The sequence below is a fragment of the Podospora bellae-mahoneyi genome, chromosome 4 (genome assembly GCF_035222275.1).
Source record: "Podospora bellae-mahoneyi strain CBS 112042 chromosome 4, whole genome shotgun sequence".
Taxonomy (NCBI): Eukaryota; Fungi; Ascomycota; class Sordariomycetes; order Sordariales; family Podosporaceae; genus Podospora; species Podospora bellae-mahoneyi.
In genome coordinates, this window is record NC_085883.1 from 901499 (window position 1) to 919578 (window position 18080).

The 18080-nt window shown below is 51.7% G+C and overlaps 7 protein-coding genes across 7 annotated transcripts; 3 read left to right on the forward strand and 4 right to left on the reverse strand.

Annotated features, from left to right (window-relative positions):
- Positions 1 to 387: 387 nt before the first annotated feature.
- On the reverse strand, positions 388 to 1077 carry TRP2_3 (anthranilate synthase component 1; the record flags this gene model as incomplete). Its single annotated transcript, XM_062878510.1, has 1 exon — positions 388 to 1077. The coding sequence occupies one exon, from the start codon at positions 1075 to 1077 to the stop codon at positions 388 to 390; it is 690 nt and encodes a 229-aa protein (XP_062731972.1).
- Positions 1078 to 7130: 6053 nt separating this feature from the next.
- On the forward strand, positions 7131 to 7702 carry QC761_000335 (uncharacterized protein; the record flags this gene model as incomplete). The annotated part of the gene is made up of 2 exons (XM_062871786.1): positions 7131 to 7519; positions 7578 to 7702. The coding sequence occupies exons 1-2, from the start codon at positions 7396 to 7398 to the stop codon at positions 7700 to 7702; spliced, it is 249 nt and encodes an 82-aa protein (XP_062731973.1). The 5' UTR covers positions 7131 to 7395.
- A 613-nt stretch (positions 7703 to 8315) lies between these two features.
- QC761_0063270 (uncharacterized protein) lies at positions 8316 to 8968 on the forward strand (the record flags this gene model as incomplete). The annotated part of the gene is made up of 3 exons (XM_062872613.1): positions 8316 to 8376; positions 8441 to 8781; positions 8837 to 8968. The coding sequence occupies 3 exons, from the start codon at positions 8316 to 8318 to the stop codon at positions 8966 to 8968; spliced, it is 534 nt and encodes a 177-aa protein (XP_062731974.1).
- Positions 8969 to 9574: 606 nt separating this feature from the next.
- On the forward strand, positions 9575 to 10284 carry QC761_0063280 (uncharacterized protein; the record flags this gene model as incomplete). The annotated part of the gene is made up of 2 exons (XM_062872614.1): positions 9575 to 9920; positions 9986 to 10284. The coding sequence occupies 2 exons, from the start codon at positions 9575 to 9577 to the stop codon at positions 10282 to 10284; spliced, it is 645 nt and encodes a 214-aa protein (XP_062731975.1).
- Positions 10285 to 11988: 1704 nt separating this feature from the next.
- On the reverse strand, positions 11989 to 12808 carry QC761_000360 (uncharacterized protein; the record flags this gene model as incomplete). The annotated part of the gene is made up of 2 exons (XM_062871790.1): positions 11989 to 12413; positions 12473 to 12808. 2 exons carry the CDS (start codon positions 12806 to 12808, stop codon positions 12063 to 12065), a joined length of 687 nt encoding a protein of 228 aa, XP_062731976.1. The 3' UTR covers positions 11989 to 12062.
- Positions 12809 to 13486: 678 nt separating this feature from the next.
- QC761_000370 (uncharacterized protein) lies at positions 13487 to 14969 on the reverse strand (the record flags this gene model as incomplete). Its single annotated transcript, XM_062871794.1, has 4 exons — positions 14363 to 14969; positions 14060 to 14300; positions 13737 to 14005; positions 13487 to 13674 (listed from the first exon to the last, which is right to left on the reverse strand). Exons 1-4 carry the CDS (start codon positions 14463 to 14465, stop codon positions 13487 to 13489), a joined length of 801 nt encoding a protein of 266 aa, XP_062731977.1. The 5' UTR covers positions 14466 to 14969.
- A 658-nt stretch (positions 14970 to 15627) lies between these two features.
- Positions 15628 to 17380, reverse strand: QC761_000390 (uncharacterized protein). The gene is made up of 2 exons (XM_062871797.1): positions 15967 to 17380; positions 15628 to 15914 (listed from the first exon to the last, which is right to left on the reverse strand). The coding sequence occupies exons 1-2, from the start codon at positions 17114 to 17116 to the stop codon at positions 15715 to 15717; spliced, it is 1350 nt and encodes a 449-aa protein (XP_062731978.1). The 5' UTR covers positions 17117 to 17380; the 3' UTR covers positions 15628 to 15714.
- Between the last annotated feature and the right edge of the window lie 700 nt (positions 17381 to 18080).

The window sequence follows — 18080 nt, forward strand, 5'->3', positions numbered from 1 at the left end:
GCAATGTCATGCGATGTTGACTGAACGTCCCTGAATCAGATATGTTGGATATGTATATTCAATCATCCGATGACAATGGCCATAAGTATATCAATCATCAAATCTTTATACAATCACCAACTACAACCAAATACACATACCCCTTTCCTCAGCTTCACCTTTTTTCCCATTCATTCAGCTCCCGCCTTCCCTCTCCTTCTTCGCCCTCTCCTCCTTCCACTGCTCAAACAGTTCTCTCTCCCCCTTGAACTGCTCAAACAGCTCCTTCTCCATCTTCTCCCTCGCCCTCTTCCTCTTGAGCGCCTTGAGCCCCCACGCCCGCTCCACCGCGTCCAGAAAAGTATTCTTGAGCAGCTCTCCAAACTTCTTCACAAAGAATGTGAATCGTCATTTCGGCCTCTTCCCCTCATACCAAGGGTTGAAGTATACCGGCTCGAAATCATTCGCCGGATCAGGCAAGTGCTGCTCGAACCTCCCCGTGTAATTGAGGTACTCGGGCGCCTCATAGTCAAACAGCCAGTCGTTATTGCTCTTCTTGATATTCGTGCACTGCTCCCACTCGCTCCCCGTCATCCACCCGTTGTCGCACTCCCCGTCCTTGCAGCGTCTGTCAAACCCGTACGTCTTCTTTCCCTTGCCGTCATACCACCAGCCCGTGTGGGACCCCTTGGCAATGCGTATTTGCCTCCAGGCCTCGTACATCTCGCGATGGTCACAAGTGAGCTCGCCGCCCTCCTTCTTGCGGTTGCCCTCGCGGACGACGGCTTCGATCTCGTCTTCGAACTTGTCGCCCTTCTTGCGGTAGTTGCAGAGGTAGGCGACCGAGCTGCCGATGGTGCAGCGAATCTTACCGTAGATGGGCACGTTGCGGCGGGCGCAGATTTGGTCGTGGAGGCACTCGATGGCTTGGTGCATCTCGCAGTCTTCGATTTCATTGTACGAGCCCCAGATCTCGGGCCCGCTCAGGTCTAGTTTGTTGAAGGCGGGGAGGGGGGATACCGTCGCCGCGGGGGTGGCCGCGGCGGCGACAATGGTGGAGTAGCATGCTCCTGAGAGGAGCAGGGGGAGGAGATGCATGATTGATGCGTATGCTCCTTGTGCTGATATAAAGGAGTGAAAAACGGCCGAGGACAAGAGAGGGGGGTGAGCACCCTGGGAACAGCTTCGTCTAGCTTGGTAAACGAGAGGAATGGTCTGGAGATCACGGCAGAGCTTTTTGGGCGGAGGATGGGATTCTTATCTGCGGTTTTAGGATGTTTTCGGACCTGCGAAGTGTTCCGTTAGAGTTGAGACAGACCCAGTGGGACCATTCGAAGATCTTACCTGGATATCCAGTCAGGTGAAGCTGCAATCGATGTGGACTCCGGTCAACTGGGTCCATGACGAGGGAGGACTGCTGGAAATGTTGTTCTTGCTGTGTTGTTGACATCATCCCCGGACCAAAACGGGGTCGAGTTTCGGAGGATGGAATTGAGTTTGGGACCAGACATAGCCACTGGCGTCGGAGAGAACCAAACATCTGGGAAGATCGGGTCGATTTTGATGTCTTGAGAAAAAGGGCTGCTGGGCCGATGCGGAGCTTGTTGAATGTCTGGAGAGTCTGCCCTGGCCGGTTGTTTTGCTGCTTTGAGATGGCAAAGACTCTGGTTAGACTTCCTTTCGGGCCGCGTCCTCAAAGCCAATGGCGGAACTAAGACTCTTGGTATGAAGCCGCATTGAGGTACGCACCCGCACACACCCGCACACAGGATGTCGACCCCCTATTCGTTTCAAATACCAAATAAATCCTTGAAGTGCTCTTTACTCAAAACTACCCTGGGTCAATATCCGTAGACCGGTGGTGAGGTGAAGTTCACTTGCACTCTCTTCATCGCGTGTGGCCCCTTTCAGAATGTTCTCCAGTATTGCCCTGGCATCCTCCTCGGCTGGGCCGCAGTCATCGTCTTCCTCGTTGCCTGGCTTCAGAGACCGTGCCTGTCACTCATCAACCACTCAGCTGTCTCAGTGCCAACATCACGCAGGTCCGGGCGATGTCATCGAGTTGCTGCCTGACAAAAGCACAGATAAAACGCACTCTCTCTAAAATCGGCGAGCGTGCACTGAGCGCCATGATCCAAATTTATAATAAAATTCTCCTGTCAGAAACTTCCGTCTCTTTTCTTTTTCTTCTCATGGCTCTTAGTCCCCATCACTTGAGCCTTGACCTCTCTGAGTGTCTTGGTAAGAGGCGAGAAGCCTGGCGGTCTTTCACATACTTGGATATGCATCTTGGATCGTGTATGCGAGTGTGGGGGGCAGTTGGGTGGATCTTGGATGGGTGACTGAAGCTGTTGGTGGTGTAGTGTATCATAGCCAAGTCGTTGATATTTTTTGGAACCTACTCTCTCCATTCTGGGAGACTTGCTCTTATTTTTCACCGGAATCATTGCTTTGTGATGATCTGGTGAGGAAAGATTCGTGGCATGACTCTTTGGAGTGGTACCAGGCATTTTATGCAGCTATCTACCGGCTAAGCCCTAAGCCCTTTAAGCCCGCCTTACTCATCTTCTGATTCATCGTCACTAGTCTGAGGTGTGCTCCTATCTGATACCTCCTGACCGCTTCCAGCATCCTCCTTTACTTCAACCTCCGGCCCTACCTTTTCAAGCCCGTGTTCCGGTGCATGTATGAGGTGCCGATTTGGATAGCTTTTGAAACAAAAGCAAAACTCCACGCATGTTTGGTAATTGTATTGGTACCCGTGGATTGTCTATAGTATGAAGATAATGTTAGAATAAATCGTGAAGACCATGAAGGAGTAAGGAGTAGTAAAATGTATGTGAGGTGCCAAGGCAGTAGTAGCTCAGGTAACTTACGCACAGGCAATAGTCGCACACGCTTTCTCTTTCGAACCCCTTTTCACTGGCATGTTCCTCCCCTTCGAGTATTGGACCGAGATCTTCCTGGAGACCACTACACAAGACCTGAATAGCGTCACTTTGCACAACCCGAGAGAATCTAGCGATCTTTATGGGTGCTCATTTTTGATCGCCAAGAAACACAACGACGGACTGGTTTGCGCCATGCTTCAGAAGTAGACTGATCACCTTGAGCTGATCTGGAGGTTCTCCTGTGTTCATATCGTCCAGCCAGGATTCTGTACCGCGGCCTGCCCAGCAAAGAGGAGTCCAACCGTCTAGACCAGTGGCGTCGACATCGATCTGGCCTCCAGAAAGGAGCATTTCTACAACCGATGCACGGCCTGCTGTTGCTGTATTGTCCTGGATGGTCTTGTAGTTGATATTCGCACCATGTTGCAATAGAACCCTTGCGGCTTTCTTTTGCGAGTTCCAGACAGCCTGGTACAGCAACGAAATGGGCCTCGGTTCGTCATCACCTGTGCTTCAGTTTCCGCCGGACAGTCAAGGGTGAGCATCTTGTCCAGAAAGCGATCTAGACCAAGCCAGGATGCCCTGCGCATCACGTCTGCTGGCCAGAGACTACCGCAATCTGTGGGATACCTCGCAAGTATGTGGTCCACGATCTCAATCAGCAATGTCTCGTTCCCAGAGGCTCCAGCGGCAGACATGGTGTTGATCAGCACGTCGCTAGAAAGGTCGAACGTGTGCAGTATATCTCTTACCACATGACGATGACCTTCATGTGCTCCTTCCAGCAACGCGGGGACTGCACCATTCTGGTCTGAAAGCTCCACCACATCAAGCATCCCATGACTAGCAAATATAGTGAGCAATGCTTTCGGTGGCTGAACGCTTCCTGTCACGGGGTTGGAATAAGCCCAATAGCCTCCGGTCAAAGTATTACCAATCTCTCTGCCAACAACCCTCTTGAGGACCGACTGTCGGGTCCGCAAACTGGAAACCTGAGCCAGATGATGAACCCACGCTCGTAGAGCATATGAGCACATGTTGCCATCCGTAGGGGGGTATCACTCTAGTTCTCTTGCTTGGCCCGCTTTTGGTGCCAGGAGTCCTGCACTTTTGGGAGACATAGGTGGTCGAGATAGGCCGTAGCAATTATTTGATGCGCAGATTTCCGGACTTTGTCCCAGAGGTAGCCCGAATCGTCACCGCCAATGGTCATCAGAACATCTCTTAGTCGTGGATGGGCCAGTTTCACCTCGTTGTGGTCGATTTCGAAGATCCCAGAAAGATTTGTTTCGACGCTTTGTCTTGCTCTCTCTACACTTTCGAAGCCCGAAGAAAGATTATCCGAATCCAATTGCATTTCAGTTCAGAGCTCTGCGATTGTGAGAGGCCGGGCGGCGTAAAGAGTCCAGGTCAACAGAGCCTTCAAGAAATCCTGGTCTAGAAAACGGTTGAACACCGTGTCCAGTAACACGAAAAGAGCTGTGTTTCTGTCAGGCTGAGCATGTGGTTCAAGGCAGTCAAACAGTGGCTGAGACAAGAAACTATTCGGTCGTCCCTCCTCGACCCTAGCCTGAGCCAGCATGATTTGTCGTACAAGGGGGTCCAGCCCAGCGGTTTACCAATATTGTCTTTAAATGCCAGTCTCTTGCCCTGTCTGAGCATCGGGAAATAGGCGCTAATTCCAGGTTTTGTCCATGAGTGTAAATCCATCATTAGAGGTAAATCCAAAATTGTGTGTGGGCAGGTTGATTCAGATAAATTCTGGCACTGAGAAAAAGCCAGATCCAAATTTGAGACTAAGACCCGATGAGAAGACTGCCAAGGAAATTGAGCGGTTTCTCAAACTACACTATGTCCGTTCTAGGCCATACGACAAGTGCAGGGATATTCTCTACGGACTAGACACACCATCAGGTATGAAGCCCTCGACTCATTGGAGTGCCGTATGCTTATCCCCCCGCTCCTATTCACATCCAATGACACATCAAAGACGTGGAGCTTTCTTTTGACCTTTCCGGCTACGACAACTGGACAGCTTCCGAAGAGGAGTTCAAGATCTTCCTAGGAAAGCTCAAGTTTAGCGATGTGCTCCAATATGTTAGGATTTCAAAAGTCCCGCTCATCCATGCCATGGGAAAGCTGCGGTTAGTCGGGAGCCTCATGGCAGTGCTATTGGGAGAAATGATCTCCTCTTTGTGTCTGACTGCCTTCGTGACAAGGGAATCAAATCCATCCTTGTCGTTATGGTGGACGATGAGCCGACCATATCCGATAACTCAGAAGCCTCACATACCTGACCACACACTGATGAAGCAATTGAGAGATCACGTAAAGGCTTTGGGATCGAAATCTGGAATTAGAAAAAAAAATAGATATATTCTCCGAGCTTATATGGAATGTGGCGCCGAATGTGCGCGAGGTTCAACTTTACTGGAACGGCAACAATGCCGTCTTAAGAGGCTGGGCTGAGCCAAGCGGACTCAAGAAGTTGAGCAAGCTAAAGCAGGTGTTCCTTTCCATTAAAGAGGTACAGTGTTTGCGATTACTGAGCTCTCTGAGACAGAGTGGAAGCGGAACTAATACCTGGCGGAGATCAAAATCAGAAGCCCGAACTGACACCTATATTATGGACTTTGTCGTGCGCATGAAGGAACTCTGCCCCGTAGTCAACGTCGAACTACAAGATCCTCCGTACCGAAACTATACAGAATTATTAGCCTAACCGCGTACCCCGCGGAATGTTGGCAAGCAACAAACCAAAGATGAATAGATCAAGTGCATGAATGAGTTCCACCACCTGCTCTCCCTAGCCGAGAAAAATTTTTGATGGGGAAACCGACGCTGGGGGCTCAAAGTCTCTGCGGCAGACTGTGGGCGCTACCATCAAGATTGCCCTTATAGACGACGGCGTCGACTACAAGGATCTCCCCAAGCGCACCTTTATCGGCGGACACAGCTTTTCTACTCGAGACAAAGAGCGCAACCTATCCATCCGCATCATGTCTCCAGCGTGGGCCACGGGACCGCCATGGCTAGACACATCTACTACATGTGTCCAAGCGCTGAAATATACGTCTTGCGGCTGGAAGACTACCACCACCCAGAGGACCCGAACCTTCGACTGATAGCAGCAAGAAGTGCCGTAAAAGCCATCAGGGCTGCGGTGCGCAAGGAGGTGAACATCAATTCCATGTCATGGACTATCGAACCTACGGGAACAGAAGGAGACCAGAACCTGGAACTAACAATCGCCGATCCGGCACAAAGAGGTATCCTCATGTTTTGCTCTGCTAGTGACCGTGGAGCAAAGTAAAACGCCACATACCCTTCTAAGGCCGCCCCCGGAAGAATCTTTACCATCGGTCCAGCATTAGTCTGGGGAAATGCCGTTGTATCGGTCGGGAGTTTAGATCGGATAACATTCACTTAACCAGGAGAAAATGTTAGCGTGCCTGGAAGCGAAAGGGCTAGTCTGTCTTTTAGGAAACCGTCTGGATTATTAGTTGCTACGGCGCTAGGTGCAGGATTAGTAGCTCTGATGTTGTACTGCGTGAAGGTTCATTTGGTCCTGGCCAAACCCGGGCCGGAAAAGGAAAGGATTCAACAAGATTACGGCTTGTTATTGAAGCATGAAATCATGCTAAAGGTCATTTATGGAATTGGCATGATACCTGACACCAAGTTTGTAAAGGTCTGCGGCGTATTTGGAAAGAGTACTTCAGCGGAAAGAGTAGTCCACAGGGAACGAACGAGTAGGCCCATTCAATAGCAGAGGTTGGGTAGACATTGTGCGCAAAACTGCTGTAGATAGTGTAGTTCAACTAGCACCCAAGATGACTTGAGGCAGGTAGATTGCTGCAGTGACGGAAAGAATGCTATTCAATTTCGCTCGACGGCAAGCTTCATTTTTCTCAAGCATGTTGAAACCTGACTGAACTAAAGATAGGGTGCATCAAGGCCGCCGGCCAACAGAACTGCAAGCAGAACGTCTAAGCAGCTCTTGTTAGGGGGCGGATATACTGATGCAATGTCGATGGATAAGTCGCAACGAATGGCTCAATCCACATGATTGGGGTGTGCGAGGCACGAAAAGACAAAAAAAGAGAGCAAGTCCTGAAAGCGAGGAAAAGGGCACTGACAGACAGCATTGGGGAAAAGAGGTGGTCAGTTATACAAGGGGTTAGGGCTCATATCGTCTAGTTCATGTGCGATAAGGTGACACCCTGCGACTGGTCCAGTGACGTAATGAAATCTTCGCACCAACCACCCACCTCTCAGGCAACGCAATCACTCTCGCCGCCGCCGCCGACAACCTGGAACCTGCTGAGACTTGCTGTGCCCGCCTCAGATTTATTCCGTCGTTCGTCTCCATTTCTCTCGAGCAAATATTTTAGATCTCTCCTCACTTTCCGCACACTCAACCTTCTCCCATCTCAAGCCAAGAAACCCAAGAAAGCTTAATCCGACATCTCCAACGGTTCTCTCCACAGTTTATCGCAACCCCCACACGCTCAGCAGCATCACCATGTCTCAAGGCCCCACCACTCAATCGCCCATGATCATGGATGCTGCTGCTGTCCAGCGCCCAGAGAATGCGCACCTGGATAGCAAGTTGCAGACGAGTCAGCCAGCAACATTTCAACCGATGGGTATGTTTCGGTCATTTCACCCCCAGAATTGGACTGTATCAACTGACAGGCAAATCAGATACCCAGAAGCCACACGAAGACTCAGAGGTCGGCCTGAGAGGTGGTGATCGCGGTGGCTGCTGCCCTGGTCGTTTCTGCTTCATCATTCCCTGCCCATTGCCCTGCGACTGCTGCATCATCTAAGCGCTCTCAATCCTGTTCTTGATGTCATCACAAGGGTGGACAACTTCAATATGGAATTATATTTGTTTACTGGATCGGACTGGGTGGTAATATTGAGGGAGCTGGCTAGATAGAGTACCAGCCATGCATGAGTAATGACATCCCTATTTCTTGCAGAGACTTTGCTTGACTCTTCAACCTGCATCTTCTTGTAACAAGGGCCCATCGATGAATGGGAATGAGGATTCATCTGATGCAGCTTACTACCTGTAACAGTGCTTACCACATGCTCATGCGGTCCATGGGGAGTTCTGGGCAATGCAGGGTTTACTTGGCTGTTGCCAGATCCCTCATTGATACAACCAACAGCCCAAGCAACATGCAAAGTTCGAGTCTCGGCTCATTTCTCAGCGTCGGTATGCAACCTATCAACTGTTGCATGACAGTCCCACCAGCCAGTAAGCAAGATGCGGCCCGCGTGCCTCCAAATTGTGTTGCGACTTTAAGTCCGAGTTTGAGGTTGTTAAACATGTGCAATCTTTTACTGGTTGAATGCCGCCCATAAAGGTGTCAGAGTCACGCATTTCACTACTGCTTTTACCGTTTTTGCACTGAGACTCAGTTGGACATCACCATGGGCCTCTACAAAGAGCTACCGGAATCCCTCACCGAGGTCGACATCATCATCGCCGGAGGTGAGACTCTCACCGTTCTAATTTAATGACAAGCAGTGAACGAGAGACCTAACTTAGCGGACAGGTGGCACGGCCGGTTGCATCGTCGCCGCAAGACTAACGGATGCTGATCCCAACCTTTCCATCCTGGTGATTGAGCGCGGCAGCAATAATGACCTGCCCACAATCGCATATCCGCTGTTCTTCATGCAGAACATTGTGGCAGGCAGCAAGGCAAGCATTTTTTACCAAACAGCGCCGGAGGAGCAGCTGGATGGTCGAGAGATCATTGTCCCTGCTGGTGGTGTTCTCGGGGGCGGGTCGTCGATCAACCTGATGATGTACACTCGGGCTCAGAGGTCCGACTTCGATGGGTGGGATGTGCCAGGTTGGTCTGCTGATGAGATGTTGCCGTATCTAAAGAAGGTCAGTATTAACCAAGGGATGCTTGGAGAGACTGGATTCACTGACACACTTAAAGCTGGAGACTTATCACGGAGTGGACCACAATGGAACGCATGGTCATGATGGTCCCATTAATGTTTCTACTGGCACTTTCACGTCTACCAAGTTCCAAAATGAGTTCCTTTCTGTAGTGGAAGAAACGGGATGACCCACAAGTGATGATCTCCAGAACCTGGACTCCTCGAATGGAATTGGTATGTTCTGTGCCAGTTTGCAGCTAAACTCCTATCGACCTGCTAATCGGGGACACAGGAGCCCAACCCGCCCTCCGCTATGTATCTCCCGACGGTGCACGTCAAGACACCGCGAACCGCTACCTCCACCCCCGCCTCCAATCCGGCACCAATCCCAACCTCCATGTCCTCCTCGAAACAAGCGTCATCCGTGTCCTCTTCGACGACAACAAGCGCGTCAGGGCTGTAGAGTTCACCCGCAACCCGCTTTACCACGACACTCATTCACCCACCCAAACGGTCAAAGCCCGCAAAACGATAGTCATTTCCTCCGGCGCCTTGGGCACACCGCCCATTCTCGAGCGATCTGGCATTGGCTCCCCCGAAGTTCTCTCCCGCGCCAAAGTCGAAGTAGTTGCCCCCCACCCGGAGTTGGCGCTGAATACGAAGACCACCAACTCTGCGTGTACCCTTACCACTCTTCTCTATCCCCATCGGAGACAGCCGATTCTGTCGCCCTTGGTCGCGTAGATCCAGCCACCCTGATCCAAAATAATGACCCCATCCTGGGGTGGAACACCATGGACGTAACCTGCAAGCTCCGCCCTCTTGCCGACAAAGACATCACCGACCTAGGACCGGCCTTTGAAGCCGCCTGGAACAACGACTTCGCCAACACCCCCGACAAGCCCCTCGGCATGATCGCCCCCGTAGCCGTTTTCCCCAACAACCCCGACCTCGTTTCCGCATTCGGCCCGGATAAACAGTACTTCTCCATCAGCTGCTTCACCGTCCACCCTTACTCCCGCGGCCACATCCACATCACCAGCCCCGAACTGACCTCCCCACCAGACTTCAAAACCGGCTTCTTGACCGACAAAAACAATCTCGACATCAAAATGCACATCTGGTTGTACAAAACCCAACGTGAAATCGCCCGACGAATGCCCCCTGCCACCCCCCTTTCCCTCCCTCCTCCAAAGCCAACACAGTCCACCTCAACCAACCCCTCAACGGCAAGGTCAACAACATCTTCTACACCCCCCAAGACGACGCCATAATCGAGCAGCATATCCGCCAAAACGTCAGCACGACCTGGCACTCCCTCGGCACATGCAAAATTGGGTCGGTAGTGGACGAAAACCTGAATGTGTACGGCACCACAGGCCTCAAGATCGCCGATTTGAGCGTCCTGCCTGGGAATGTGGCTGCGAATACGAATAACATGGCTATGGCGGTGGGGGAGAAGGCGGCGGGTGTTATTATTGGGGAGCTTGGTCTTGGTCTTTAGCTAGGTGCATGATAGGAGGGTTAGATGTAGCGAAACATGTTGTCCCTCACGCCTCTCTTCATCGCGACTGGCTTCCCGTCTTCGTACTCGACACCTGATTCGCCTCCTTCACCTGAGAGGCCTTCCATTTTCAGACGCAGCTCTTCGTCTAGTTCTTTGAGGGTTTTCTTCTTTTTTGGTGGGGTGGCATCTTCTTGGGGTTTGGGCGGCGGTGTTTCTGTGGATGGCTGTGATGAGGGCTGCTGGTTGGTTTGGTGGTGTTGCTGTTGGATGGAGCGTGTTTGCGTCCAATGAGGGAGGAGATATATTTCAATGGTCGACGATTTCGAGACCCGTGGTAGGGCAAGGATTCTTTTAGGTATTCTAAGCATTTTCGCAGTTTTTGCTCGGTGGGTGAAATCGATTTGGGTGCGAAAGGGAAGACTTGGCATTGGAGACTGATGAGGTGAGGTTAACAACAGAGCTTTGGTGGAGTTTTGTGGAGCCACGGGCGATGATGTCACTGCCGAAGATCAGCAGGGACAGAGCTTGTACGTAGGTAGTGAACGACCCCCTACAGTGAGAAGCGACCCAGGCCCGGAGCATATGTGCCCGAGTTGCAAATGCTGGCTCTTCATCTGAAGTTCCTGAACCTTCTGCGTTGGCAACACGCGGGGTCCACGGGCTCCAGGCTCGTTAGCCATGGGGGACAGTTCAACGCCAAACATTAACAATTAAAACACAAGCAACGCTGGTCAACCTCCAACTCAATGTTTCCAGCTCCTCCGCCCTTCGCCTTGCCCTCCTTAAAGACATCCCCCAAATTTGCATCATCGCAGCCTCATCCTTCTTCCATTCCTCATGGTTCGCTTATGAGAGATCTCATCACGGGCAAGTATCCCACAGACACCCTCTCAAGCTACCGCAATTCCTTTCGCAATGCCATCCTCGACCCTGACTCCATAGTCCTAGTTGTACAAGACAATCTTTGACCAATCTGATAGCAAACACGTGTATGAAGCGTTGGCTGGGGTATATCCTTCGTTTGCGGAGCAAATTCCGCGAGACTCTCTCAACAAGGGAAAGGCTGTTGTATCAGTTGCAGGCTTTCCCCCTACTGCCAGGCTCCCTGCGTCATGGGCAGTTCCAACCCAACGGTAAAGTCTCTACCTCACTCTGTTGGTTCATCGTGGCTGCAAACAGCATCACTGACGATGTGATCTTTTGCCTCCAATAGGGACGGTCCACCAAACACTGACGATCCGGTTTTGACGCGCGACAAAGACCCAGTGGGGCCTAAGATATTTGACGACACGCTTTCATCCCGAAGAGCTCGCGTACGTTGCGATCCATTTCGGCAGTGTTATATAAGACGCCTCGAGCTAAAATGAGTTCCTACAGTGCGTTTAAGGGACTAGTGGTGGTTAAAATGATCGCCACCCACCCAGCCAGCGTATTGCTGCAGAGGACACGCATCCAGCATCACCACCTGGCTTCTTGCTTTGGCGACGGAAGATGGTACTGGAATAAGAGTGGCAGGGACTCCCATAGGCAGGCTGTTCTTTAAGAATATCGGTTTCAAGGAGCTCAAAACCGTCGCAATACCTGGGTATGAAGCTCATCCAAAACCCATTTATACGTGGTTGAGTCTACTGGACCAGGCCTCCTCAGAACCTGTCGAGCGCCTGAGACGATAGCTATCGTACACGTAGGCAGGCATACCGCACTCGAAACAGAATTCCAAAATTATGCATTAAAGTATGTACAAAAACTCCCATTTTCCTATCCCATGTCTTCATCTACTTGGTAGATGGGTTGGGGGACTTGGTGTTCCCAGGAAACTTCCTAAAGATATCCGCAATGTGGTCAATAGGCGCAGCCAACATTCCCATGGCCGACTCGAAGTAAGGATTCTCCCCCGCACTTGGGTGGCTTCTTGACGGAACGAACGCCTTGGTGAGACCAAACTTCTTCGCCATGCCCTCGGACTCGCCCTTGGCCGACTGCAACGCCGCCTCGAGCGCCGGCAGGTCATTCTCCTCCTCCTCCTTGATATGCTGCGACAAGACCGACCAAAGCTCCTTCAGCTTGGGGACATAGTCTGCCGACTCGGCCTTCATGTTCTGGAATTCCTTGAGGAGCTCTTTTACCTGTTGAATTATGTTAGTATGACTGTGCTGTATCGGAAGCGCTAAATGGAGATGCTCACTCTGTGATGTTGCTTGCGGTCGTCCTCGGCCATGGCGTGGCCCTTGTCGCCCATATGAGACTCAAAAGCGGGATAGACAATCAGCTCTTCGGCGACCGAGTGGCGCGCCAGCTCCCAAGTGAATTGGTTGCCAAAGCGCTGTTGGTGATCGGGGTCATTGGAATTGATGACTTCGTTGTAGTACTGCTCGAGCTCTCGGTGGTCTTTGGTGATGACTTCGGAGATGGATGTGCCGGGCTTGACGGAGGCTGAGAACTGACGAGCCGCACATGGGAGGGTTTGTTGCCTCAAGGCGCCCATGATAGGGGCTGATACGAGAGGGCGTAGACGCATCATGGTTATTGTGATTGTGGTTGTGGTTGTGGTTGTGGCTGTGGTTGTTTAAGTGTTGTTGTGACTTGTCGAAGTGGTGAAGAAAGTCGAGCAAATTGATCAATAAGGACTGCGAGATTTGAAATGGCTGTTCGTCTGCTTTGGGGCAGGTCCTTAAATATCGGCAACCAATTCTCGGCTCCTTCCCTCTGAATCATTTACATCTAGTCCAATGACGCGTTCATGTGGTGGTGGAGAGTGAAGGTACGACAAGTGAAGTGGTCATGACGTCACCACCCGTCTTCATTGATATCACCACATTTTTAATTGGAAGTCGCCTATTCACCTCCGCTTCATCATCAGCGTAGCCCCGGCATCGTTGAAATGCAGAGAAGGACGAGTTCCGGGCTGGCGACATCTTTCCCTTCTGAAAATGGCAGTCACTTCCTTCCTTATCGAGCGTCCCTGTCGCTCGGGACACTCATCCCGGCGCGGGCAGTTGCTCCTGACAGGCGCCATGTTAGAAGCCCAGACGGGCCGGAGCAGCTGAGAACACCAGGAGCAGGGGTAACGTGTGTAAGAACCCCGACATTGGACGGGAGACATGTGTAATGTGGCCAAAGGCTTCTACAGGTGTTGCAGCCTGGTTCTTTAGCTAAATATTGCAATCCTTTTCATCTGTGAACAAACCGGACGTCTTGTCTAGAGCACCCTCGCCCTACCATCCATCAACCGCTCAGCATAATCCACCCCTCTCTTCCTCAAGACAGTCGAGTTCAGCCTCTTCTGATACTCGACAGCCACCGCCTGCAGGTTCCGCACCAGAATATCGGTCGTAAACTGAGCCTCGGGTCTCTTCCAGCCAAGTTCGGTTGGGAGACGCTCGTTTTCTATATTTACCAAGTCAGAAACCGGAACTTCAATGAGTGTGATAGAACAATGCTAAACGTACGGAAAAGGTATTCCACACGCGTCTTCTCGACAGTGAGAGTCTCAGCGTCTCCGAGGATGGAGATAAACGCGGCTGTCTCGCCGAGGATGAAAGCCTCGCCAAGTTGGGAGAGGGAGTATTGAGGATTGGTTGATTTGCATGTCTTCATGCGAGCGACGATGGCAGCGGCACCGCTCTCGACATTGACGATGTCGCCCCAGTGGGAGCGGGTTTCGTCAAAGGCTTCCTGGTTGAAAATGTCGGCGTGGCCGTGGAAGGCGTCGACGCGACTGTGAAGACATACATCAGAGAAACCCATTGGAGTTTATGGGGGTGTGACATACGAGAGACTGGCATCATGCTCCAGCACGTTGTGGCGGGTCAAGTGGTCAAGCGAGAACCAGGTAGAGTTCGGCTCCGGGTTCGTGCTGATGGCGAAGTCAAAGAGGAAAGCGGAGATGTTGGCGTCGAAGTTGACAGCGTTGAAGAGGCCGTTGGTGAGGTCATCGAGGGTGATGTATTTGCCGGTACGAGGGAGGAAGCCGTGGTTGGCAAATGTGTTTAGGAATGGGCATGGCCCACGGACTATGAAAATGGTAGCTGATGCAATCAGGCATCACAGATCTCCCGTTGTGAGAATTACGCACCATCGCCTGCCTTAGGCCCATGCCATTGCTCAAAGGGGTCGCTGTTGGACACATTGACAGCCGCAGCGGCCACCGCCAAAGAAAGAAAGGCTGCAAGTCTCATGATGAATGACAATGATAGTACAAAACCGTCAACCTGTGCTACCTGCCTCTCATCTCAACATTGACCACGACAAGCTCCATCTTATATCGATCGCTCTACAGACATGCACCAGGATCTTGGGTAGCACGGCAAGTTCCATCGGACCGCGCATATGGACGCGCAAGCGGCTCGACATCATGCGAACCCGAGCATAGCCTCCTTCGCCCAGGTATGTAATGTGGTATTCCAGGTTGCACTTTGACTAATTGGAGCCACTTCATTGGGGGAGGTCGGATCCTTCACAGTGCCCCAATCCGACCTGATCCAGTCGGATATGGGCCGGCCAGGTGGGTAAAGATCCGCATGAATCAGACAACAACAAAGTCCTGGGACTTTGCATTTCCCTGCGACATCATGCTCGGTAGCATGTAAGGTGGCTTTAAAACCGAGAATGTGACCTCAATCCGCGGATCGGGGCAAGGCTTTTAAGGGGAAGTAAAATGCCGATCCAGCGGTTCAAAGGCGGGCAGACGAAGTGTGTGTCTTCCTGTCACCTACCTATTTACCATGAACGGCATCTCTGGCTCTTGGAGGAAATGGGCGGAATAGCACAAGCTGAGATTGGGTCTTTAGAAGGTTGCAGTGCTGAGATTGAACATTGAGACCCAATCCAGGACTAATCTTCGTCAAAGCACGCCATCAATGTGCCTTTTCGAAACTGCAAGGCATTCTTCGGACTCTTTAAGTATGCCCGCCGGGCGCCTGATCCTTCACCGACCTTCCCCGGTAACCCTTCGAGAATACGAGGACCCTTATACCCATGCATTCTGGGTTGCATCTCTGCCTACTTGACACTGCAAAGCTACAGACGACATGCGTGGTGGCTTAAACCCAACAGCTGACGTGGCTTGCTGTTGTGAGAACAGAGGCTGAACTGTTGCCAAAACATACGCTGGGAGGATGCCAAAATCGATTCTGATTTCTTCCCAGACACGATACGACGTTACGTCTCGACGAGTTGATTGTTAAATTGAGAAGGAAAATTTCCCGGGGGGTCTGCAGTTCCACGATGTGTTAACCTGGTTACACCGTCGTTGTCATAACCCCCGACTCGGTGAAGACTCCAAATATGGCGATGACACGATGAGACAAGGCTGTGCATGAGAATTCAAATAATAACACGATACAATTTTCTTGCTTGCAAAGAGCCGCCATTGCTAGCCCCAATACATGCCTGTAAGGTACCTAGGTCCACGATGGAGTGGGAAGACTACAAACTCGTGAGCTCCGGAGTCCCTTCAGCACGCGGGGCAGAGAACCTCGTCTCAATAAAACATTTCACCAGACCCTCCTCTCTCTTCTCCTGCAGCTTATATGCCTTTGCTATATCGTCAATCTTGAACCGATGCGTCAACATGATGGTGGGATCGATCTCTCCTTTTTCAACCATCTCGAGAAGCTCCTCCCAATCTGAAGCAATATTAGCCACTGAAGCGGTCACTAAAGATGTGAGCAAACTTACATCTCTGCACCGGAGCCTGTCCACACCCGATCAAGTAAATACCAAGCTCCATCAGCGCACCGACATTGAAATGGTTAGTGAACCCGACGTAATCACCGATGATGCCGACTCTCCCAAACTTCTTGGTTGCGTACAGACATTCATTGATCATCTCGCTTGTATCCTGCTCCGCCCCAATCGCCATCTCCAGCTTGTGCGCCCATCCTTTGGCGTACTCTCCTCCGCTCGCATCAATACTGACATCAACGCCCCCAGGCACCATTTCGTGTATCTTTGTCGGCACTGTCTGTCCAGACTCCAATGTTGCATAGTTGATGGTCTCTAGCCCTGGGATCTTGGACTTTGCATACTCGGTCCGCCAGTTGCTGTCGATGCCAATAACACGTGTAGCACCCTTCTTCTTTGCCCAAAAGCATGCCATGAAGCCGATGGGACCGAGGCCCCAGATGGCGACTGTGTCTCCCTCGTTGACGCCGGTGTAGACCACGCTGTGGTACGAAGTGGGCAGCACATCAGAGAGATACAGTGCTTTTTCATCCGGGACGTTGTCAGGGATCTTGAGGAGGTTGTTCTCAGCCAGCGGGATCCTGACGTACTCGGCCTGTCCGCCCGCATACCCTCCCGTCAAGTGTGAGTAACCAAAGATGCCGCCCATGCGCCCGCCATAAAGCTTGGCGTGAAGAGTTGAGGCATTCGTCTTTTCGCATGCAGTAGGGAGCTTGTCCTTGCAGTAACTACACTCGCCGCAAGAGATGCAAAAGCTGTTCACCACCCGATCACCAACAGCGAGCTTGGTGATCGACGGTCCGACCGACTCGACAACGCCGCAGAACTCGTGTCCCAGAATATCGCCCTTTTCGACCTGCACCACCACTCCATGCATCAGGTGTACGTCGCTGCCGCAGACGGTGGAACCAGTGACCTTGAGGATGACATCGTGGTCGTCGACGATCTTGGGCTTGGACGTCTCAATGACTCGTACGTCGTTCTTGCCCATCCAAGCGAGGGCTTTCATCTTCGCGCCGCTGTCGTCCGTGTACCGGCCGCCGTCGCGGTCAGGGTTGGAGATATCGGTGTGGGCCGCACGGTTTTGGTCACCGTGTCCGAGGGCCATCTCGGCCAGCCTGGCCGTCATGTTCTCTGCAACCATGGTGGATGATCTGTCGATGGATGTAAATAGGGTACCTTTGGTCGTGAGAGATACTGGGCAGTGGATTTGTGGGGAGAAGACATGAGTTCGGCGACAGTAACAATGCTGCCGTCATAAGGACAGGAGTTGTCTTGGCATCCATATCTTCAACCAAATCGTCGACGTCACGACATGTGCGTGCGGAGAAAACTCTCCGGGTTTCGAGAGTAATGTTGGTTTAAAATTTGCGACTTCCTTCAAGGTAAATCCCCAGATTGACCGGCGCTTAAATACTTGGTCAGCGGGGTTTGTAGCTGAAAGGGAGGGAAGGAGCAACAGCCTTGGGCTCTTACCAAGATTCAAATAAAGATTGAGAAGAGGAAGGTGCTTTGATGAATATCAAACGAGGAAGGTGCTCTTGAGTATCACGCCATATTTTCTCGTCTCTCCTGCTTTGACAGCAACAGTTGTGGCTGGGGCCAACAATGGTGCCAGTAAGCCACCGAGCAAAGATTTGTTCCCTAAACAAGCTTGACCATCTTCCTGGGGCCGCCAGCGATAAAGGCGCTTCCATTCATGACACCATGAACATAGCAATTTCCAACAAACTCCCAACCGCCGTCCACCGTCTCCCGCGAACGAAGAACATACGGCGTTGGGGGCCCCATCGATCAGCCACACAGCATCACCGGGTTTTGCATGTCTCGGGATGAGACACACATAGCCATTCCGTGTTACCGCGACCCTCCTTCCCCGCCAAGCTCTGGATATGAGTTCACTATATCTGCGTCTCGCCATCATGCCTTCAATATAGTCGTCCTCAGCTGGCTGGTTCCCTCGATTGGCTTCCACAGTCGATACATCTTCTCGTACAGCCTCATGGTTAGCAGCCACCGGTCGTAAAGGCCGCGAACTGAATCTGGGGCAGGCCATTCCGTCTCAGTGCAATCGCCAATCACCAATCTGATGAAGACATCCTCTATCG